The following is a 25,944-nucleotide window of genomic DNA, read 5'->3' as shown; positions in this document are numbered from 1 at the left end:
ATTTTTCCATGAGAATGGAATAAAATAACATGAAAATTATTAGCAGAGTATTTAGCACACATTTGGATGGCAAACCCCCTCCCCAAAAATACACTTTAAAATTGGTTTCCTAGCTTGGTGTGGTTGTGCACACCTATAATCCTAGTACTTGAGAGGCTGAGACAGAAGAATCTGTCTGGAGGTCAGCTTTAGCAACTTACCAAGGCCATGTTTCAAAATAAAAAGGGGCTGGGGGCAATACCCTGGTTCAATCTCTAGTACCAAAAAAAAAAAAAATGCTTTCTTGATAAATTAGGAGCTTCTTAGCCTCTAAGCCAGAAATTCAGCCCCAGTCTGCTTTCAGAGATTTTACTCATACCACTCTCCTACTTGCAGTTCTGTGCTTTCGCTAGATGACTTGCCTTCCACAGAATTCTTCTCATTTTATCCTATCCTTCAGCTTTTGAGTAATTTTTCCCATTTTGCCCCACTATTCTGTCTTAGGCATCCCCTTTGATGACTTCTGAATGCCCTTCCCCGCTGATATTTCCTTTATCACATTTAGTTTCTTCATGGTCAGATCCAAGGGCTGTCTCTTACAGGATGTGACTAGGACTGGATTCCCCTGAGCTGACACAAGTTCCCTTTGTTTTTAACTCTGACAACACAGTCGGTCTGGGTGATAAGCCCCTGGCACTAGAGTAGTTGAGATCCTCACCATTAGGGACTGGTCTTCCTCTTTTCAATAACCAAATATGGCAGTGTATTTTCCTGCACAAAGCAAAATTAAAATAAATCCTGGATGGCAATGAATGAAATAGACTTAAACCAGGGGTGATGGAGCACTCTTGTAATCCCCGTGCTTGGGAGGCGGAGACAGGAGGATTGCGCAGGTTTGAAGCCAGCCGCAAACGCTGGCTTAGGAGACCCTGTTTCCAAATAAAAATGTAAAAAAAAAAAAAAATAGGTCTGGGAGTGTAGCCCGGAGGTAGAAGGGCTTCCAGGAACCCCAGTACCACCAAAAAAAAAAAAAAAAAGAAATAGACTTAAAAGAAATGGGAGGATACCAAATCACTGGGCTTTGCAGTTCTACTCATTTCGTAACTTAAAAGGTCCCCCAAGTGGTTGTCAAATCAAGTTATTTCAAAATAATAATTCTATCTTATGGCCAAATATTCAAACTGACATACATTATGTAGAACTTAAAGCAGCTACGTCTAGCCTCTTGAGAATAATATGATTCAATTACAGATTTTTTTAAAAAGCTAGCAATGAAGAGCTAAATCAGTGTTTCATTAAGTGAATGCTTTAATCTCTCAGGCGCTCAGATTTATGCTCATTTTTTAGAGATGGAAAAATTCTAAATCACTTATCCTTAATAAAACATAAAGTGAAATTGCACTCATATTACAAAACAGCAGATGCATAACTTAGAAATTCATTTAATTAACTAAATATGTTTGTTCATGTGAGTCTGTCATTTTGTAATTCTAACTTTACCTAAAATATAAGCTAGACTTTTGAGGATACCACAGACACAAAATGTGGTATTCATGTTCTCCCGAGAACATAATAAAAATTAAAGCATTTTGGCAACAGCATGATACAATCCAAACTAAATGAACACAATTATTTTCCTGACCGACCCATTCCAGGAAGAGACTTGGCCTTGGGAATGAATACCCAAGCTCTTTCTGCTTTAATGTTCCAGGATGCCATAGGTCTTCCTAGCAATTATTTTAAAATTAATGACTGCCTTTTGATTTAGTCATTTAACTAACTTTTCTGCTTTGACCCTTCTTTAACTGCAGCAGAACTTTTGTTCCCTTCAAGAGATATTAGGACAAGTATAGGAAATTCAGGGTTAGGCTCTGACCTTTTCTTACAGATACAATTAGAGCTGGTCCTTTTAACTACAGCAACTCAGTAAAGCTGACCTGCTGCAAGGAAAGGTCAAAGACTAATGGAAGGAAGGTGCTGACTGACCTTTCAAAACCTCCAAGTATATACTGCCCTTTGTTTCATTTATTCATTCATTGTTTAAATGTCTTTCAGAAAATAATCTAGATAAGTTTGTTTCATTCCCTAAGTTACTATATGTGGCCAAATAGAACCCAAATCCTGGAGCAGGTATCTCTAACCTGTGATCCCAGGAAGGACTGTGGGATTTCAACCTCCTAGATCTTTATAATTTTTTTTTTGATACACATTGGCTTCCTTCCTGTTTGCATAGAAAGTTGTTAGCTTTGTCAACTTCTTGAAGGTAGAATTCTGTATTACCCTAGAAATGGTAAAACCACTAACATAGAATAACACCATAATAGGTGTTAAAATATAGACTATTCTATGCCCAAGTGACTTGAACAAAAGTTTTATATGTATATTATTTTCAAAACTCATAATATCCAAGTCAGAGACCCAGAATATAACTCCCAGTACATGAGCATACCTGTCTTTGGTTATATACTCAGATTTTCTTAGTAGGAATGCACTAAGTGGTAAAATGATTTTATTTATTTTTTATGGAAACTGATGACTTATTGGAAACAAAAGGAGCTTAATAAAGAGAAAATCTGTGCATGGAGATGGAAATCGGAGGTGGAAAGCATTCAAAGAGCCGGTAAAGCAGAGGAGACAGAAGAGCACTATTTGATCACAGCTTGGTGGAGTGGTTAAGAACATATATTCTGTAGTCCAATGACTGGAAATATGATCTGAACCTGCCATTTACAAGCTAGCAGTGTGGCCTCAAAATGTGTACACGATGAGGTTTTTATCAAGTTGAAATGGAGTGTGCTTAGTGCAGCTCATGACACACAGTAAGCACTTGTGAGCCGTTAGCTGCTGATGTCGGAAGCCACCAGTGGTAAAAACCATGTTGGAAGAAAGTCTCACCTCAAATGAACATTAAGTCCAATAGCCTGACTCTGGGACAGGTTGCCTTCTCTCTCTTTTTGCTGTGAGTCACTTTTCATATCTGGGCCACTGCTGGTCTCACATGCACCAACACTCACTCACTCTTCTGCTCTTTCAACATTTTTCACACTATTTAATATTTAAGGCAGACTATGTATTAGAAGTAATAAAAATAAAACCATATACCCAATCCAACTCATATACTCCTGCACAGTTCTTGTGCTATAGGGAAGTCAGGCTGGGTTATAAGTACCCCACAGAATTATTTCAACTCAAAAAATTAAAATCTTATATAAATTAATTTTAAATGATCATATAAACAGCTGACTGGTAATTAAGAGTCTTAACCTCAGCATCTCCATTTTCATGCTAACACCATCTTCCATAACATCTTGTATAAAAATTCTGATTAAGAATTTCAGATGTGCAAGGGATCGTAAGCTTTTGTTTGACTACCTTATTTTACAGATAAAAAAAGAAAGGCATAGACATTATGCATTTTACCTAAAGTCACAGTTATCTAAGAATCACTCTAATCGAGTTCACAGGCCTGAGGTCAGATTTCATATTGTTTCTGGGGCTTTGCATGTTCACAGAGCAAAATGTTTGCTAAAGAGGTTTGGGCTATTATTTTTTTAATCTATTTTTTTATCTCAAAGACTGAAAATTGATGTCTTGCTATATTGGGCTGTTTATTATTACAACCAATCATATGTCTTACAAATGATTTGCACACTTCTTGCACTTATTAGTTAGAATAAGTAAGAGAGCACATAAAAGAGGAAGCCCATCACTCTCAAAGAATATAGAAGCATCAGTCAACCTAAAGTTGGCAGGCTGAACTTTAAAGTAACATGTACTTCCTCCAGCCCTATACACAGAAATTAATTAAAATGTGATGAATTGTTTTAGAAAGCACACTCATTATGTTTACCAATGACAGGTGGAATATGGTGAACCTATCACAGGAAGGTCACCCTGCCTGTCTCTTTACTATATCCTGTGTTAGGGAAACAATACTGGATCCTCAGTGCTATTTATATGTATAGAAAAACACCCCATATATCGTATCATAAAAGGAAATTTGAGTTTTTAATTTTATATTTATTTATTTTATATTGCATATATGATTTATTAATAATTTTGAGGCATATTATTATAATTTTTTATGATAGCCCATGAGAAAATATTGTGATTTAAAAAATAAGAATTTCAGCCAGGCATGGTGGCATATAACTATAATCCAGATACCAGATACTTAGCAAGAGGATTGCAAATTTGAGACCAGCCTGAACAACTTAGTGAGACCTTGTATCAAAAAAAAAAAAAAAAAAAGGGAGGGAGGGGAAGTGGGAGAAAGGAAAGGAGCCTGACCATGCAAAGCTATGTGTTAAATCAGTGTCCTAGCATGCAAGAAGCCAAGGCCCTGGGTTCAACTGCCAGTACTTAAAAAAGAAAGAAAAGAGGAGAACAGTAAAGAAAAGAAAAAAAAGAAGAAAAGGAAAGGAAAAAAGAAAAGAAAGAAAAAGGCTGAGACAGGAGGGTTGCGGTTCATGGACAGCCTCATCTATTTAGTGAGGCCCTATGCAACTCAGTGAGACCCTGTTTCAAAATAAAATATAAAAATAGGTAGGGCTGGAGGTGTAGCTCAGAGGTAGAATGCCCCTAGGTTCTATCTCCAGAACTGGAAAAAAAAAAGGGGGGGGGAGAGGAAATGGGAAAGGAGGAAAGGAAAAAAATATATAAAAATAAAAGAGAAGAGAAAAAGTAAAGAAGAAAGAAGAAAAGGAAAGGAAGAAAGAAAAAAAGGAAGGAAAGGAAAAAAGGGAGGGAAGGGAACAAATGCGTATTTTACTTTTGATTAGTTTACTATCTTTTTTAAAAAAAAGATATCTTCAGTTCTAATTTATACCATTGCTGTATATTTCTAGTAAATTAATTATGAATTCTCTTACCTCATTATAAAAAATATTTGAGGTGTATTGCTATAATTGGCATCCATGTACATTATCTGCAAATTGGCAATTAATATAAGGAATAATGAACACATGTATGTCCCTATATCTCTGAAATACATAATGATGTGAAATTACAATGCACCAACAAAAGTCTATAAAAAAGAGAAGACATCAAACAGAAAAATTAACTCTTTCCAAATATGTAAATAAAACCTTTACATGATTACTCAAATGCTAAGAATCCCCTCTAAATACTTATAATTTCTAAAATATAGTCCTTGGGATGGAAGAAAACATTAGATGATAATATACTTGAATCTTTAATTGGACTAAATTTTAACTATAATAAGTTATATATACCACTTTTGTCATGCTTTTTTCTTTCATTCAATTGTAAATAAAGTAAAAAAAAAATTAGCAACACATAAAAAAGATATAATTTCCCTTCCCCCAAATCAAATATAAATAGAAATTACCATGCTGTACTTTCATAAATTGTTTTAAACATGAGTTCAGACACACTTGAAGATTGACAACTCCTTCTTTTACAAAGTTACTTTAGGTGACCTAGACACAAATTCAGCCTCAAGTGCTGCTTGCCTAGAGATTAATATTAAGAGAGTTAATATAAGACCCATCCTGCTAGTGTGCTTGGGTGTCCTTCACTTAGTATCAGAAGACCTGTTAAATGGATTAAAGGTATGCAATGACTGATATGCAATGTGGAATGGCATGGGAGATAGCAGGATGAACCCAACCAGCATCCTGATGACCCAAGAAACTCAGTCACTATCCTTAGTGACCTGGTCAGTAAGCAGCTGTGATGGTTAATTCTGCATGTCAATGTGGTCATCCATTGTATCCTGATTGTACCAGTATTGGGAATGACCTAGGATGATTTGAGAAAGCTCTAATTATTAATATATATATTTCAAAAATTGGGTGAGGGGCAGATCTGTGAAAGGACTTGGTTTCTTCCTAGAAAGAGGCAACTATTCCAATGTAAATTAACCTAGCTAAAAGTAATTAGCAAGTCTATAGGAGAGAGGAACTAGGACTTCCTAGTCTTCATTCTAAAGACAGGTTTACATAATTGGATAATCTATCTAGGATGGGAGGAGGGGGGGTCAACCTTCAAACTTCTTGAAAGGGGACACCTTGGTGGGAAAATAAAGGGAGGAGCTTTACAGGGATTTTTACTATGTCATAATTATATTAATCAAAATGGATGATGTCGTGTATAAAAAGTCTATTCCAAATTGATATATATTTCTTCCTTAAAGCATAGATATGTTGGAAAAGATAAATTGTACAACTTGTTAGTCATTTATTTCTATTGTTAGTCATTTATTTCTATTGTTAGTCATTAATTTCTATTATTTATTAGTTCAATAAGGATAAAGATTATCTTTAATAAAATAATGACTGATGTAGACAATCTTCACAGTTGTGAGGATGATGGTGGGTGATGATGGATAAGATTGGCAAAGATATCAACAATAATAGTCAAAAGGTACATAAATATTTATTTGATATAAATTAAGAATGAAAAGGAAAAACTGAATAAAATGGTTCTTTGTATTTCTACCAAATAACAACTTGGAAGAATAGTTTCTCTGATCTTTAAATTCTGTAAATGTACTCAGCCATGGAGAAGCAATTACCAATATATCCTCTAATAGCCTACATTTGCAATGTTCAGGCTCTTAGTTCTACCAGACTCTTCTGGATACTGGAACAGAATATAATCTAGAATACAATTCCTGCCTCTGCTGCTTTTTTTTTTTTTCCCCACGTTCTGCTTGTAATCTCTAAAAATATCTCTATTCTCAAGGATAAGTCTCACTGAGTTGCAAAGGGCAACTATTTCAAAATAAAAAATAAAAAAAGAAATAGGGCTAAGAGGGTATCTCCAAGGTAGAATGCCCCTGGGTTCTATTCCCAGTACCACAAAAAAAGAAAAGAAAAAGGAAAAAAGAAAAGCAGTGCACTTTTGTGAATCTAGTGTATTATATGTCATAACATATATTTTCCCACTTCATTAATTCAGGATATCATCTTCATCATCTTTTCTTCTTATAGTCATTGGATTTACACAGCTATTGTTTTCTAAATTACACTTTGTATTTTTAGGTACTGAATTTTGAACTCTTAGTCTTTCTAATGTAACATGTAGTATATAAGTTGATTTTTTCTAGAGTACTACTTCAATAAGACAGAAGAACAAACAACAGAGGGCTATTTCAGCTGCTCCACACACACACTCAGATGCAGTAATTGGGTTTCCATTTAGTTTGTATATTTCACAATTTCCCTTGTAAATTTCTTAACCTCTGAGTTTCTTAGAAATATGCTTCTAAATTTTCCAAGATGGGTTTTTTTGCCAGCATATAGTTTTTTAGTCTAACATATTGTAATGTTAGAAATGGGTTCTGCATGAAACTTTTTCAATATGTTGAAGCTACCATTATAGCCCAGAAACAGACATTTATTAATAATGTCCCGTGTGTTCTGGGGAGTAGGCATTTCCCTTAGGAGAGGAGGAGATTACAGAGATTCAGAACATACTCTTGGCAAGTGTCAACTACATAATACATTTTTATTCACTACAGCTGTCATGAGGTATAATGGATAACAAACTAACTTATTCCTTTTGTCTAACTGAAATGGTGTATCTCTGAACCAACATCTCTCCAATCCTCCCAGCCCCCAGCCTCAGGTATCTACCATTTTACTTTCTGCTTCCACAAGTGTGCCTTCTCTATGCTTCATGTTACATGTGAGATTATGTGTATTTGTCTGTGTGTATGGCTTATTCCACTTAACGCAATGTTTCCCAGGTTCACACCTTTGGTCACAATGATAAGACTTCCTTCTTCATTTTAAGTCTGAATAATATTCAATTATGTGCATTTGTGTGTCTGTGTATGTATCAGCATTGGTTTCTTTTCATTTTTTAACACTATACCGCCTATTCTTTATCCTTTAATCTGTTGATGTATACCTTAGTTAATTAAATATTTTCCTTCTATGAATAATGCTGTGAAAAACAAAGAAGTGCAAATGTCTCTTTAAGAAAATGACTTCATTTCATTAGCTTTATACCTGTCCAACTGCTGAATCATATGGCAACTCTAGTTTCAGGTTTTTAAGGAACATCCATATTTTTTTTTTCAAAAGAACTGTACTAATCTGCATCCCACTGACAGTGCAGAGGATCCCTTTTCTCCACATTCTCTTCTGTACTTGTTATATCTCACTTTTCTGATAACTGCCATTCTAAGAGGTATAAGGTGATGTCTCACTGTGGTTTTAACCACCTAACAAAACTATTGTTCTCAATTTTCAGAAGATAAATTATTTTCTTTGTAAAGAACATGTTAAAATTATATTTTTATTAAAAATCGAAATTAAATTCGCTGAGTGCTATTTGGGACTCTCTTGGGCTAATGGCCACACCAGGAGGCCAATCTGAGGTTTCTGTTTGGCATATACACAACACCTCTTATCAATAACACCACAAAGTGCCAAATTTCCTTGAAAATATCCATAGCTATTAAAAATTAAAACTTGAAATAACTCATTGTATTTAATAACTATCTGATGAAAAATACTTATAAGCTGTAAGGAAATATAGTGAATAATGTTAACACAGGTTAATTAATTTTTAGAAAAAAATGCTTGTCAATTAAAACATTATTATATTTAAATCTAAGTTATATTGTAACTCAGGAAGATTACTTTAAATGTTCAGAAAAATGATTACTAAGTACCTTTTCAAGCTAAAATAGATATAAAAAGATACCAAAGGCAAATGGGTTTACATAATTATAAGTAACTCAAATGTGGTAATTTGCATTCTTCCTTTTACTCCAGAGTTAAACTTAAAAAGAAACAACAAGAAGTATACAAAATTTTCAGTTTAAATGATATACTAGGAAATATATGGTATTTATTTAGGTCATGGAGCAGCATACATATATTTTAGTTTCTGGAGAGAAAGCAAAAAAATGAATTATATAGAATCAGCTTACTGGAAGATCCTGAAATTAGGTGGTACAACAGATAATCTCCCCTCTTCTTTTTCACCCTTAATTGTGAAAAGAAGTATATAATTTTAGCAATCATATTTAAATGTGAGACATCCAGGCTTGTCACTGTTTCTTTTTCACTTTTGTTTCCTTTGTCTCCTTTAATTTTGTAGTGAATACTGTAGATAAAATTTCTAGAAGGAGTATCAAAGAGTTAGGCCTTATCAACAATTACCTTTTCTAGATACTTACAGACAATGATTATAGTGGAAGGAAAGATCTTTGAAGGCAAATTATACTTTGCAATAAAGTTAAGCATATTTTCCTTTTGTGAACGTAGCAGTACAAAGAACGCTGGCCCAACAAAGTGGTCAGAGGACTTGAAACCAAGCTCTCATAAACTGCAGAGGGACGGCGCCACAGCAATGCACTGTTACTGAGTAGTCCACGCAGGCACAGTGAACTCCTCATCTTTCGATTTCAGCCACATGCATGCCGCTGAAACCGATAGTCTGAAACCATCCTAAAGTAAAAATTGTACTCTAGAGATTTTAAATGAAGAACTCTATCTTGGGCAATAAGAATCGCAGTAATAAAGGACTTTGGTAGTCTTAGTTTAAATATCTGACTAGAAAATTTGATCCCTAGTCTTCTTCAAGTTAGCAAGCAAGAGTTAATGCTCACATCCCTACATTAATGAAAATAAAAAGTTATTAAAAAGTGTCATTGTTAGCATGTATTACTCAGGTAGCTTTTTAAAACAAAAATAGCCTTAGCTTGACTGACTAGTCATTTGTGATGGTCGAATGACATGTCTTTAACCTGTCTAAAAAAAGTGCCCTGTGATCTCAGAAGCCAATGAAAATTAGACTTTTAAACATGTTCTTCAAGATCTATGTCCCTGAATACGTGGCCACTTGGTTCTTCATCAAGCTCTCTTCTTCCTCTCACCTCACTGCCGGGCTTGCAGAAGGCACCCCAGAATAAAATAAACAATTCTAAGTAATACAATGTAGTGCCGAGTGCGGTGACAGGTGCCTGTAACCCCAATACTTGGTGGGCTGAGACGGTAGGACTGTGGGTTTGAGATCAGCCTCAGCAACTTAGACTCTCGATGACCTAGTGAGACTTTCAAATTAAAAAAATTGGCAGAGCATGGTGCGACAAGCTTGTTATCACAAGTAGGCAGAGACAAGAGGATTGCAGGTTTGCTGCCATTCCCGAGGAATTTAGTAAAGAGCCCCTCCTCAAATAGGGAGGAGTGCCTTCTTCAAAATATAGTTAAATGAATGAATGAATGATTAAATGAAGAGATAAACAAATAAACAAATAAATAAATATGGCTCTGAATGTAGCTCAGAGGTAGAATGCCCCTGGGTATAATCCCCAGTAATCTCACCCCAAAAAGCACTGTGATGTAGCCCACAGTTAGAATGTCCCAGGCTCAATTCCTATTACCACACACATGAAAAAATATCAAAATATTCCCAATATCAAATATGTTTGGATTAAATGCCACTAAGAATCACTGGGTGGTTTAGGGAGGTTTCTGATGGCTGTGTTTTGCTCCTACTTCCCCCTATGTGAGCGAGCCTTTTGACTCATCCACGTGAATACAGCAGGTAGAGCACAGTGCCGGGTGGGTCCTTGTGCACTGCCTCCAAGGTTCCACTGGCAATTATGGGAGACAGCAGCCCTGGTGGTTCTTGAAACGAAGGACATTTAATGCCTGTCACATATGTCCTCCTAATTTTGTTTTTAGTCAGCATGATTTCACTCAGAAAATTCCACAGCAAACTCTGAAAGAAAGAGAGCATGAGATAGCAGAAGATTGAAAAAAACTGTATTTAAGGCAAAATCCCTTCAAACTTATTATGCAGCTGTATTAAATGCTTGCTTTCTGCTGATGTAGGCAATTTTTTTTTTTTTTTAACATTAATAGTTGGAAGAAGGCCCAAATCCTCCAGTGGAGCTCAGAATTGTTTAGTAAGCAGGGATCTTTTGTGTTGCATGTTACTATAATGTATGACACCATTGTTTCATTTGGGCAGCTGCTCAAAAAGGGAAGAATAATGAACTGCTTTCTAGGTAATAGTCCTCAGGTTGCCTGTTGAAGATAATGGAAAGCTCAGGCTGCTCGAATTTCCCTCTTACAGTCACTCATTGGAGCCAAAGTATTAAACAAAGGGGAAGCATAAAAACAAAAGGCAGCTGCAATTTAGAATTTTACAAAGAGAAATTAGTTACCACAATTGTCTTTTTTATTAAAAATAAGAATAATGAAAGTTTTTCTTTTAATTTACCCAATGAAAATCATAGTAAAAAACCTTTGTGCGAAAGCTGATGATATTTTCTTTTCTTAGGGCAACAGCTGATTACTACTCTAACCACAAAGGATTTTCTAGGAAGAAGCCAGCATTGGATTCTATCAAATCACAAGAATAATTACAAAGTCCTCAGCAGACTTACCCTTCTCTTCTGTGGATTACCCCAAAGAACTTTTATAATTGAGAAACATAGAAATTCAAGGTACTGTTTTCTTTTTTTCTTTTTGTGGTACTAGAGATTGAACCCAGGGGCAGTCTTCCTATGAGCTAATTCCCCAGCCCTTTTTTTCTTGCTGTTTTCTTTCGAAACAGGGTCTAGTTAGTTACTTGCTTAGGTTTTCCTCAGACCTAAGATCCTCCCATCTTGGCCTCCCAAGTACTGGGATTACAAGTGTACCTCCTGGTTTGTTATTATTTGAAGAATTTTTAAAAATATATAGCATTACTTATAGGATATTACATTTAATGAAAAAGCATCAATGAACCTAAATAAATGTTACATCAAACTCTTTTTTTTTTTTTTTTTTTTTTTTGATGATTACAACAGATATTTATTTAAAGTGATACATCTGAAGGCCAAATAATTCTTAAGTTATTATTTTTCAGGCTTCGCCAGCTTCATAAACACACTTTAAAGACAGCTGCATTCACAGATGCCAACTAAAGGATTACTTCTTTGCCCATTCTTCTCTCTCTTTTCTTTCCCGGATAACTTCTTTGAGATATGGCTCAAGATAAAATTTATCCTCCTCGTATTTTGTCCACTGTTCTTTAGGCAAGATCTGTTGCCTCATGGTCAGGTCCAGTGCTCTCTTAATGCGAAACATCCTGTCATTATAAAGGTTCTCAGGAAGCCTTCTTAAGGCTTCTTTCACATCTTCATCCTCATATATTGTATCATCTCGCATTAACCCCAGTTTATTGAATCCTGCAGCATTATAATACCATTTTCGAATACCATCCAGCCACCGGCCTGATGCTGCAACTGCAGGCCTACCCGCCATTTTGACCCGAGAGCGAAGCGCGGCCTTCTACATCAAACTCTTGAGGTAAGTTAGGTTTGAAAACTATTTGAAGATGAGAAAATACTAGCAAAGTGGTAAAAGCAGGTCCACTTCCTCTTGTGGTGTATCATTCCTGTACTTCATAAAGCACATTGCAATTTATTTAACAATGATTTTTTTCTAATGCATGTTGAGCACTTTTTATATACCAAGCACTCTTATAACTCATTTATAACCATCAATTGTCAGCACTAACCATAGCCCTATGCTATGCATTAAAAGAGGCTAAGTAACTTGTCTAAAGTCACACAGCTGGTAAAGGACAGAACCATACTTTAAACACTAGAGGTCTTCTTGGCTCGTAATGACTCTGCTATAAGAATTTCTCTTCACTTCAATGACTTTCATAGGCATGAACAAAATTACAGGACAGAAAGATTTTAAGTGCATTTCTACTATTACTTATACTTTCTCTAGCAGAAGTAAATCTTACTCAGATATCTCACCAATACGTACGGAGTTATGATCCTATAGCTATCAGTCAAATTTGGTCCAGATGTACATCCTCAGATCCAGTGAAATATCACTCAACACTTCTCTGGAGCAACACACAGGGATTATTATAACAGGATGAAGGAAGGGCGGTTAAGGCCCAGATTGATGTAATTTTACCTTTTTTTCCTTTATTTTTATTTCAAAATCTCTATTCCCACTTTGTATACATTTTATAAGATTGCACTTTCCCCCTCCTTTAAGTGTTCTTTTCTCCCATTTATGCCTAATAGGTATTACTCTCAATACTTATGTATTAGCACAGAAATTCTTCTGGTTAAATTGATGTATACATCTATGGTTTCATATCAGTTTTTAATATACAAGGCCCACCACATGTGAGCATTAGTAATTATACAGCTATTAAGATTATGAGGATTTTGAAGGACATAGTATATTACCTTAGGAGTTCCTATAGCACCAAACCCCCTAAGTTGGCACTCTTTGAAGGACACAGAAATCATTAGCCATATAGTGTTTTGACAACTGAGCCAGTGTCTCCAGGTAAGTTCCTTGTGTAATGTGTAAGGGCAAAGAGATAAGCTTTACCACTACCATTGGCTCAGAAAAAGAAAACCCAGGACAATGTCAGATTTCCCTGGGCTGGCTGAATACTTGAAGAATATGGGAGCCTATATCTGTATGAGATGAAGAAAAAACTAAAATATACTCAGAGAGACCACTGAATAATAAGATCTTGAACCCAACAGGACTGCTGTTTTCAGCATCACTACAGGTCCAAGGGGCTGAAAACAGGTGTTTAGCAGAAAGAAGTGGGATTCAGTGGCATCACGCAATGATGGTAAAATGGATGGCAAAGAAGGCATGAGAACACCAAGGGGAGACTTGGGAAGAAATGGATGGGCACCCCAGAAGCCCATCAGGAAAGGGCGAATATTACGAAGTAGGAAGTTCCCCTTATTAAGCCTTCTATGGTGCTTTAAATCACTTCTATAAGGAAAGGTATATATTTAGTTACAGGCTCAAGTTCATTTTTCTTTTCTACAGGAAATATAAGAGAAAGAGCAAGAAAGGAATGAGCTGTTAATGCATCCTTTTCCTCAGAAGGCCAGGGCTGCAAAACAACTCAGGCTGTCAGAAGAGAAGAGAAAAAAGAAAAAAAAAAAAAACCCACACAGGCTAGGTTAATGTCCCCAATTACAATCTTTTAAGTGACTGCTAAAACAAAAGTAAAGTAAGACCAGAAAGCTTTGGAGTCATACTAAAGTAATAAGAAAAAATATTGAAAACTATCAGTAGATATTACTCAGATATATCCTCAATACCTACAGATTTGTGCCTGAAAACTAATATACATGTTGGAAATTAATCATTAATGTGATCTTGATAAGACAGAGATTTGGGGAAGTGATTCAGTCATAAGGGCTGAGTCTTCAGTATTGGCATTAGTACCCTTAAAACGAGACCCAGAGCCAAGCCAGGTGGCTCAGGCTTGTGATCCCAGTTCTCAGGAGACTGAGACAGGAGAATCACAGGTTTGAGGCTAGTGAATGGTAACATATCAGGATGCCATCTCAGAATAAACAGGTTGGTGTGTGGCTCAGAGGTAGAAATCCCCCTGGGTTCAATTTCCAGGACCAAAGAGGGAAAGAGACCCCAAAACCCTTGTCCCTTCTTCCTTGTGAGAGCACAGAGAACTACCACCTATAAACCAGAAAGAGGGCCCTGGACAGGTTCATTACATGCTGGCACCTTGATCTTTGATTTCCCAGCATCTAGACTGTGAGAAATATAAGCCACATAGTTCATAAGCTACATAGCTCAGGTAATCTGCCATAGCTGTCAACAGGACTAAACCACCAAAAATGACTCTGCCAAGTTAATGACCTTGCAACAGATCTAAAAAGCACCTTCAAGATTACATTGACCAGAACAGCAGTGATACTTATGTGAAGAGGTATTCATGACCAGTTTTACTTAAATGGGGAGACTCTTTTTATCTGATAAGCAACTGTAAAGGTTTAACTTATTTATTGTATTCAATTACTTTTAATCTCTTCTATTTTACTAGTTCCCTAACTCTGACAATACATATGAAATAAAAGACTTCAGTAAGATACATTTTGAGGAATCTTTTAAGTGAGCTAATTTTATTCTCAATCATCTTCCTCTCCCTCGCCCTCTCCCTTTTTCTCTTTTACTGGATATTGAACCCAGGAGGATTCTACCTCTGAGCTATATCCTCAGAACTTGCAATCCTCTGTTAATAAGTGATTTGGAAAACTTTTGAGTAACCAGGCTGCAAACTGACCATTTTCAGCACAAATATACTTCATACTTAATGTTATGTTTCATATTCTTCATAATACTCTTTTATCAGCAGACATGAGTGTAATACATCACATTCCATGACATGAATAACTTTTCCCACTCAAGCCCTGCATTACAGAAAGCATTAGTGTTGCTATGACCTACTTTAATTAAAATTTTACGTGTTTTATTTCAGGGTAATGAAACACTGGTTTTTAAAATGATGAAAAAATTATAAAGATAAATATTTTGGTTACAAAATTATACTTATGAGAATATATTTTGATAATTTAATTTAATATTATTCATCCAGATGACAGGTCAACATATCCGCCAAGTTTGTTTTCAAATACTTGCTATATCTGGAAAATTGAATCCATCAAATAATTTGGTCATTTTCAGTTTACATACATTTACCTAGACATTTTATGTGGCACCTTTGAAGAATGGAATATGAGTATGAATATGAATGCCTCTGTGCGATGTGCATAAAGATGAGCACAGTGGCCAATTTGGTCACTTTAAAACAGATTAGGTAGCAATCTCACATTGACTATTATGAAAGCAGAGAATAAGGTACCAGTTTAGTGGCACATTATCCATGAACAGAGACAATTCTCATGAAGATCTAATGAGAATAAACACTACAGTAGATAATAGAATATTACCGAAACATTTTAAGATCCAAGTATCTATTAAACAATCAGAAATGTGCACCAGGTTAAAACAAACAAAAAAACCTATGCTTATATGGTACAAAATGAGGGGAGAAATTTAACTCCATTGTTTTTTAAAAACAATCCTATTGCCAGATGTGGTGGTAAACACCTGTAATCCTAGTACTTGGGAGACTTAGGCAGGAGAATTACAGGTTCAAGAACAGCCTCAGCAATGCAGAGACTCTGAGAAACCTAGTTACATCCTGTTTCAAAATAAAAATAAAATAGGCCTAGAGATGTAGCTTGTAGGAAAAACACCCCTGGGTTCAATCTTCAATAACACACACAAAAAAATCCTATTAAGAGATATGTGATACTATTTAATTAGAGTAACTTATCTCTATTCAATTGTCACTAAAATCCAGTAAAGATAAAGTTTTAAAATAAGAATATGCCAGACATCATTTCCAAGAAGTTAAAAAATGAATTAAAACTTTTTTGCATTGAATTTTGTTCATCAAATTAAGTCTTGTTCTGAACGTATTTATTCCTTATCATATGACTCTAAATAGAATGAATATCCCTTCATTTCAGCTATTACAGAATCAAATAGTGAATCACAGAAACCAATTCTTCCGGAGGCCACAGGAAATAATAATGACAACTAATGAAATTAAAAAAAAAAAAAACAAAAAACGTTAAACAGCTCCAAGAAGTTCAAAGACATAATGTAGTCATTCAGTGCAGGGGAACAGTCGATAATATTCACTATGATTATTTTACATCTTCACAAAATGCTAAAAAAATATATTCAGAAAACAGTGTTTAATTCAGGAAGAGAGAGTTTCAATAACTTTTTATAAAATTTTCAAATGAATTATATTGGGAAACTCAAGTATAAATATTCCACAGAAATCTTTTCTGTTGTCAAGCACTTTCAATCTTATTGATTGGATGGTTTTGTTATTCCTTAAATGACATAAGTTTATATCATTATATGAATTATAGGCACTGACGGCTTTCAGGTGCGTGCAGGTCCTCTGGCACTCTCTGCCCCCCACCCCCCAGCCCCGCTAGGAAAAGGGAACAGATGAGAAAATGCAGAGAAACAGGCTTAAGGTCGGACATGGTTTTTAACAAGAGATTTTTCCAGTCATTCTAGGAGAATGTGTAAAAAGAGAGAGCAATTGATAATAAAAGGTAGACATTGCCTTGGATGACTCTGGATGGAACAGTCTAGAAAAAGGCTAGGGCTGAGTCTTCAATATAGGAGAGACTAGTGTTCCTCAGCTGTCCCTTTTCTCCACATTGTTTGAAACCAGGGGCAGTCTACCTCCAAGCTATACCTCCAGTCCTATTTTTTTATTCTTTATTTTGAAACAGGGTCTAAGTTCCTGAGGGTGGCTGGCCGCAAACTCATGGTCCTTCTGTCTCAGCCTCCCAAGTACTGGGATTACACACCAGGCTTGGATTATTTTGTTGTTGCTGTTGATTTTGCAGTATTTGGAATGGAACCCAAGAACTCCAAGTATTCCTTTATTTTGAAACAGGATCTCATTGAGTTGCAAAAGCCCTCACTAAGTAGCTGAGGCTTTCCATGAACCATGATCCTCCTATTTTAGCCTCCCAAATGCTGGGATTATAAGCATGCCCCACCACACTTGGCCCCAGGCTTGGATATTTTTTAAAAAATATTTTATTAGTGCATTGCAATTATCCACATAGTAAGGTTCATTTTGAAACAAACATACATGTTCTTGGTGCGTTTCCCTTCCCACACCACTCCACTCTGCTCCCTACTTCCCCTCTTCCTACTTCCCCAAAGGAGTTAGTGAGATTAGTAATAACTTCACAGATTACCTTAGCATAATTTGAACTGTTTCTTTCCTCAATCCTCTCTCTTTGCCTCTCTAACTCACTCCCCCAGTCTCCTTCCACTCCTTTACAGGTCTCTTTACATTATGTAAATACTTTCTTGTTTCCCACTTTAGCTTCCACATGAGAACTGGCTAAACTCAGCATACTATTCTCCAGTTTCATCCATTTTCTTACAAATAACATGATTTTGTTCTTCTTTATGGCTGATTTTTAACAGCTCCATCTCTATCCCCAAAGACAATAAAAAAGTTATGGGAACCTTGACAGGGAAGGGTTGCCCAGTGGCCTTCATCTTTCTACCTTCTCTCTATCACAATGATTAGGCTTCTGAGGTTCTCATGAGTGCACTTTGACATCACCAAAGTAATATGGCCCCTCCAAAGGCCAACTATGGTATAATTATGGATGGAGAGGAGGGGTACAGCAAAGACACACTAAGGCATATCATGCTGTTACCGTCTTCATGTTGATAACCCTCTCAAACATATCCTGACACATCTCCCAAAGACAGGCAGAAACAGCTGAGGCTGGGGCTTCAAGAGCTGATAATTCACGGGAACTCCACCCACCTACAGGAAAATCTTGATATAAAAAGTCAATGTAATAAGCCATTTACACTATATGATACAAAATATAAAGTATTGAAAATAATAATATTAAATATCATCAGAGATAAAAGAGAAGTTGGGAAAACACACAAAGACATAAGAAATAAAAAATAAATAAAATATAAGAGTAAACATAACAAAGTTAAAAAGATTGAAGAACAGAATGGTTTGGGATAAAGAATGAATGAGTGAGCTGACAGTATACGCTGGGGAGTTTTCAAAACTATTTCCAGAAAAAATCTTATTTAATCTCCTGTAAAAGTAATCATTAAAGAAAAAAATGGCCGGGCGTGGTGGCACACGCTTGTAATCCTCGCGCTTGGGAGGCGGAGACAGGAGGATCGCGCAGGTTTGAAGCCAGCTGCACTGGAGTAAAAGACCCTGTTTCAAAAATATAAAATAGGTCTGGGACTGTAGCCCAGAGGTAGAAGGGCTTCCAGGAACCCCAGTACCAACAAAAAAAAAAAAAAAAAAAGAGAGAGAGAGAGAAAGAGAGAGAGAAAAATGTCCTTCATGAACATGATCATTTAAATTAACTCACTGGGGATGGACCAAAGTTCCATTTCTAAAGAAATTCCCAAGGCCAGCAACTGTCACCTGAGAGGCCACAGATTCACCAAGCTAGAAACTAGATAAAACCATTCAATGGCTAGTTGGAGTAGAAAAGAGAATAGGAAGGAGAGAAGAAGAATCATATCTGATGAAGACAGAGGGAGGTTTAAGGAAAAATCCAAAATTTGGAAGGCAGAGAGGCTAAAATGAAAATAATAGGTTCTGATCAGTAAAAATCCTCGCCATTGGATGTTGAACAACTGCCTGGATGGCGAAGATAACTAATGGACTTTTAGATCCAGTAATGACCTCAGGAATAGTTGAAATGAAATAGATTACTGCTACAAGAAAAAGAGAGGTGAAGGCCATTCTGACAAGACCGTTATGTTCATTTCCTTTCCCATCCTAAGGAAGAGATTCCCTAATCTTTAAAGCCAATGTCTACCATTCACACTCATGGGATAATATCCCTGATGTTGGGAAGATCCTTTTACTTGGATAAGCCACTATTGACTGCAGCCTGAGAATGCTCTTCTTGTAGGAGTATGATTCTTTCTTCCCCAGCCAACATTACTTCCAGATGGTAATTTTAGGGAGAAGGCAAGCAAGAACCACAGCAGTTGTGAAATCTACAGCACAAAGTCGTATTTGCAAGCGGAAAACATCAATGACAAAGTGGGGGAGTGAGTTAACATATAGATGCAACTGCATGTGTTTACAGTATTCTAAATCAACTTCAAGCTTTCATCTGTTCAGCCTTTTCCCTCTTTTTCAAAAAACATTTTATTTAACTTTTTTTTGGTACTGAGGGCTAAATCCAGGGGCATTCTACCTCCAAGCTACACTACCAGCTCTATTTTTTATTTTTTATTTTGAAACAGGGTTTCATTAAGTTGCAGAGGGCCTCACTAAGTAGCTGAGGCTGGCCATGAACCTACAATCCTCCTGTCTCAGCCTTCCAAGTACAGGAGTTACAAGTATGCATCGCCACATCCAGCTTATATGACATTTTTAAAATATTTTACTTCTTCTATTTTAACATTCTTTGCAAACATTATACAAGCTTGTATTTGCTTACACAAACATTGAGTTGTATAAGCAAAAATCCACCTTTGGAGCCATTTTATCTTCCTTCTGACTTAGTAGCTACTAAGTCTTGATTTCTGGAAATTGGATTATGGAAGTAAAATAGAAATTTGTGAGACAGAAGAAGTGTTTTTGAATGTACATTTATTCAAGATAATAAGACATGTTATCATTTAAACCTGGGATAGGAGTTCTCTATGACTAGGACATACTATACAAAAATCTTTAAAACACTGTATAAAGCTCTACTATAGAATATGTGTTACCTAGTTTCCAATGTCAAGTATTTGATGCTACAAACATCCTTTCTATATTACTACTAATAATAATAACATAAAAACTTTAAAAATATATCCTTAAATAAAGACCGAAAATGTTTAAAGTTTAAATGTGAGGCTACTATTAATTTCATTTGGCACAACATAAATATAATTGTATTTTTCCTTGGGAAAGGATAAAGAAAATCTCAACAGTTAAATATGATTGTCTGCTGGGTGTGGTGGCACACGCTTGTAATCCCCGCGCTCGGGAGGCGGAGACAGAAGGATCTCGCTGGCTCAAAGCCAGCCAAGCTGGCTTAAGAGACCCTGTTTCCAAATAAAAATATAAAAATAGGTCTGGGAGTATAGCCCGGAGGTAGAAGGGCTTCCAGGAACCCCAGGACCACCAAAAACAAAACAAAACAAAACAAAACAAAAAATATGATTGTCTTATAAAACCATCAACAATGACTATTCTATATGAAATACACATGGGACCAATTGGTAAATAACAAAAATATTTCACTTATTAAAATTCATATTAGACATATATGAGAGGGCCATGACCAAGCAGCTGAAGCTTTTTGCAAGGCAGCTCTCAGTGTCCATAATTCATTGTGTAGATTTTGTTTCTCCAGTTTGGGTGATATTCTAATACTTGCACGGTTTTTCCTAGAGTGCAGTGCACTAGTCCCTCTTCCACACATGCTGCTTCTAATTCATGATGCTCATTATCTTAATGGAAAATTATAGCTCTCCAACTGATTTCTCAATCACTACAGTTAATAGAAAGATTTTCATTACGGCCTAAACTTTAGCTTCTGAATAGAAAATACACTTTATTTACTTCTCATTTGAACTGTTTTCCTAGCTTTAGAAAAACATAGACATATTTTTTTGTTAAAAAGAAACAAGAAATATATAAGGGTACCCAAATCAAAATTTAAGATCCTAGAAAAATTATGTTGAATAGCTTTTGTAATAAATTTTCATAAAAAATCTTTTGTTTGCTTGACAGCAAAAAAAAACATTTAACAGAATTGTAAAAATTTAAATTGCATATAAAATGGTTTTCAAAAAATTTAAAATTATACTCCCAAAACATTTCTAAGTACATAAAAAACATAATAAATCTAAATCAACTTAAAATTCTTCTGAAAATATCTAGCCTTATACTCCAGCCAAATCAAAGCACTAATGTAGGAAAATTTGGAATGTAAAAGAATAATGCAAATTAGATAGCTTGATTTCTCATACTCAAGTGAAATTTATTTGAAAAAATGCTAAATGAGTACTAGATTTGAAAAACAAATGAGCATGTCTCTGTGAACTAATTCAGACACATGGAAAATCGTGGAAATGAAATTCTGGTAGGACAATTATTTAGGAAGACTACTGTTTCCTTAATTAAAATTCCATTTTCTTTTTTCTCATCTATCCTCTCAATTTTAAGAAATCACTCTTAGCTGTGTGCAGAGGTGCTGGTTACATAGAACATCCAGAATGTATTTGATATTCTTACTGTTATGATTATCATTATTAAGATTTATTTATATAATACTGCTAAGTTCTAAAGTCTTTTTAATGCATAATCCTATTTAGTCTGTACAAGAGCCCTCCTAAAATAGATATTTTAGGTGGGTACAACATAATTTCCCATTCTCTATTTCCTGGCTTTAAAAAATCACTTCCTTCCAAATTTTATAATATGTGAAGACAAGTAAGAGAATAATCATTCAGTGGAGAGAAAAACTACATCAGCCAGTCATTGCTAATGGTAAGTCATGTCGATTAGTATGTGTCCTTCATCAGAGGTGATAGAAATGGCACTATTCTTCTATGGCCCTCCTCCCTAAAACACTTAATCCCAGCAGAGTCACAAGAAAAACATCAGACATATCCCTATTGGGGGACAATCTACAAGAACTGCTGACCAATATTCTTCAATATAACCAAGATGTTCAAACAAAGTAAAACTAGAGTAACTGGCATCACAGTAAGGAAAATAAGGAGACATGATAACTAAATATAAGGCTGTATATTGGATGGGATCCTGGACTAGAAAAATGACATTAGATAAAAACTAAGGGGTTATAAATAAATTATAGACTTAGTAATGCATCCATCTTGGGCCATTAATTGTGACAAATGAACCATAACAGGTGAAATTCGTTTTGAAGATTATTAGCACTATTTTTTTTGGGGGGGGCGGTAATGGGGATGGAACCCAGGAGCATTCTACCTCCAAGCTACACCTCTAGCCCTATTTTTATTCTTTATTTAAAACAGGGTCTCAGTGAGTTGCAAAGGGTCTTACTAAGGAGCTGAGGCTGTCCTCAAACTGCAACCCTCCTATCTCGGCCTCCTAAATGCTAGGATTACAGGCGTGCACCGCCATGCCTGGCTTAGAAGTATTTGTTTTATCATTAGGTTTTTGTTAATCTAAATAAATTACATAACAAAATTTTTATTTAAAGATGCATGGAAAATTCATAGAAACACACAAACACACACACACACACACACACACACACAGAGTATTATCCTAGTGTACAGTAAACTAAAAGAGCTTTTCATGTGTCCAATGATCTGTTTGGATCACCAGTAGAAGATGAATTTGAACCATTAAAGGATTTTTCAAATCTAAAAGCCAAGAATTCCTCCAATTTATAAGTTGGCTCTTTATTGCATATTCCTTAATCAGAAAGACTTGACTCATCCCTCTGAGTTGCAAATTGCATATGTAACTATCAGTCTCACCAATTTGTAGGGAAAGAGGAGGCAGCGGAGTGGAATCAGGATGGAAACACAGGAAGTGTGGTGTGCATGTATGTTTGTATTATCTTGAACTTCACTATGATGAGTAACTTACAATGTACAAATAAATTATAAAAAATATAATAGCAATGAAACAAATAGCACATACTTATTTGTCTAAGGTTTTTCAGAAAAAGCAAGGTGAATTGGTAGGATGGTTTTTATATATGTGCACAAAACATATCCGATTTACCCAGTCATACAAACTGATAGACAATTATTAAGAGTCTAAATTTTCTACTAGTAAAGCACATGAGCACATAGAGCCTGGAGAGTATTTTTTTTCTTTTTTCTTTTTTTGAAAGTAGTAGAATTCAATCATTTAGATCTCAATTTTTGCATTCATGGCTTTAGGGAACTTTTCTTCAGATGCTGGTTTCATATTTTCCCACCCTATCTTTTCATTTATCCAGAGGTCATTCTTATCTCCCTTCTTGGTTGAACCTCAAGGTTGTCCCCGCTTATCTTTGTAATGACTCTGCACCTGGTGTCCCTGATCTTATTAAAACAGCTCATCTTCTGTTTTCAGTTTGTGGTTTTTCTAGGTGGTATTTTTAACCCATTTATTCTTTCTTTACCAATTTTGTGTTGTAAGGCAGAGTATTTACTGAGGCAAATTTATAATTAGTAATGCTATAGTTATTTAAAAATAATAGGGTACTAAAATTGATTTCTTCACCAAAATCAGGACAGATTAAAATATTATTTTTGCATTTGTAAGAATAATTTTATTAAATTACATTTAGCCTGTGTCTAGTAATAATCAATTTTTTCAGTAATATAGATAAATGAGATATTGGTCTTTCTTTCCAAAATCTAAAATTAAATAGTCAAATTAATTTTACCAAGTAACCTGCAATGTTGAAAGACCTACACATGTGGCTAAGTGATTTGTTGTTTTGCTTTCTTTTGTATTTTTATTTTATTTTACTTGGTGCTGGAGGTTGAACCCAGGGCTATTCTACCCCAGAGCTACTCACTCAGCCCTTTTTACATCTAAATTCTTATATTTTGAAACAAAGCCTCACTAAGTTGTAAAGGACCTCACAAGGTTTCTGAGGCTGGTCATGAACTTGCAATCCTCCTGTCTCTCTCTTCCAAATACTGGGATTACAAGCATGTGTACCATCACTTCCAACTTTTGCTTTCCTTATTAAATAAAGCTTTGTCTCATTTGGAACTCTGATATCTCTCTTAACCATAGAAGGGATGTTCCAAGACATTTAGAATTCAATAAAATTGAAATAAAGTATGAAACTCCAACTTTTATGTAGCCATAACACACACAACTCCAAAAGTGGGCCACTGTGGTGGCCCTGCCACACTACAAAGGAGGAGCAAAAAGACACTGGTGTTGTTTCTGCTGAAGACCATCCAGCCTTGCTGGGAACGAGCTTTACTGAGCATTCTTCAACAGTCCAGGAACTGATAGAGTCACTGATAGTCCTCACAGCTGTCCACTAAACAACTGCTCTGTGGGCAAGACATCAACATCTGGAGAAGCAGTTTCAGGAATCTGAAAGTAGAGTCCTAGATTCAAGTGCATGAAAATCTGGATGAAAAGGACCTGGTCTTTTGGTATGATTCTGGGATGGTCGGAAGAAGGGAACTCTGGTAGGATGAAAGGATAAAGATAGGGCTAGGGAAGTCCAAGCAGTGACTGGGAGGGCTGTGTTTTCTTGGATTCCTCAGCTCCATCTTTATATTTCACCAGTTTGAAATAGCTCCCTTTCAAAGAATTCCTCAGGTACTCAGATTTGTTTTCAGGGTGGGAGGCATGGCTTAGCATCTTTTTATCTCCAAGGCATAACAGAGCTTCGGCTAGGGACAGAATTTTCAAATATTTCTGTTGAGAACTGAAACAAAAATTGAAGAACATCTCAGAAACTAAGTATATAAAAGAATTATAGTTTGGGTTGTTACAGTTTGTTTTATTATTGCTAAGAATGAGAAAAATGATCTGTGTGATTCAAGAGCAGAATAAGACTTAAAGAAGATAGAATAGAAAGCTGGCAGCATCCTGAAGATGCTTTTTGTTCTTTGAATAATGTTAGACTACTTAAAGCTCATAGCAAGCTGAAACCATTACAAATCCACAAGGAGAGAAAATCCAATATTAAAAAACTAAACCATAAAGATGGCCTTTGAAATAAAGCTGATAATCCTTGGTGACATCTATATTTAATTATTATTTAGCCCCACCATTGCAGTATTGTTTAAAATCAGATACATAAATAGACATTGCTTGCTGTTAAACAAATCTCAGACCCATAATCCTTACTGACGTCAAGTCCGTCTCCAAAGTAACAGAGATGACTGTACATGATTTCCTTCAAATAATATTGTTTTCATGAATGAAAGAAAGAAGTGAGATGGGAATAAAATGTTTAATGAAATAACATCTTCCTATTTTTGTGAATGAATTCGGGCTTTCCTCTGTTTCCACACTGCTGTTTCCCTGAGGTTCCTATAACAATGAAATACAAAGGTCTACCATTGGTGAGCAATAGTAGAGATTCATGCTGTGTCTGTAAAGGTTTGCCCTGGACTGCTGGAGTCAAATCTATCATGCAGTGATTGAGAGTAATTTTGAGATGGCAAAAAGTCTTTAGAAAAAGTCCATCTATAGAACTAGTTTCAGGTTTCTAGCTGCTGATATTATATTGGTTTCTTCCATTTGTTCATACGCTTGGTATTATTTTCAGAAAAATCTCTTGCAAAAATTCCTGCCAATGATATTTAATATTTATTCACTGTTCTCAAAAGACATTTATGGTTAGTGTAACAGAACTAGTATTTTAGAGCTCAAATGGCCTTGCTGTCAACTATTCTAGCTCAAAAGATTTCCTTTTATGGCTGATAAAACTTGGTTGTACAGAAGTTAATCACAATGCCCACTTAAGGAACAGAAGGGAATTCGGGTCTTCTGATTGCAAGTTACTGTTATTTTTACCATTTTCTTCTGCCCAGGAAACTTTTTGTATAGAATAATAGTAAAAAATTCTTAAAAAAAAAAAAACCTTGAAATATAATTTGTTTTCCTCAC

General features: G+C 35.6%; 2 protein-coding genes across 2 annotated transcripts in view; both read right to left on the bottom strand.

Moving 5' to 3' along the window:
• The window catches only part of MMP16 (matrix metallopeptidase 16), a gene marked incomplete at both ends in the record, with an annotated part of 275,992 nt that overhangs the window by 180,637 nt on the left and 69,411 nt on the right, over positions 1-25,944 (bottom strand). The gene's annotated exons all lie outside the window — the stretch shown is intronic.
• LOC308262088 (cytochrome b-c1 complex subunit 7) lies at positions 11,880-12,215 on the bottom strand (the record flags this gene model as incomplete). The annotated part of the gene is made up of 1 exon (XM_080694457.1): positions 11,880-12,215. The coding sequence occupies one exon, from the start codon at positions 12,213-12,215 to the stop codon at positions 11,880-11,882; it is 336 nt and encodes a 111-aa protein (XP_080550583.1).

This window comes from Muscardinus avellanarius (assembly GCF_963383645.1).
Source record: "Muscardinus avellanarius genome assembly, chromosome: 4".
Lineage (NCBI taxonomy): Eukaryota > Metazoa > Chordata > Mammalia > Rodentia > Gliridae > Muscardinus > Muscardinus avellanarius.
Note: the sequence above shows the minus strand (reverse complement) of the source record. Positions and strands in the feature narration are given on the sequence as shown.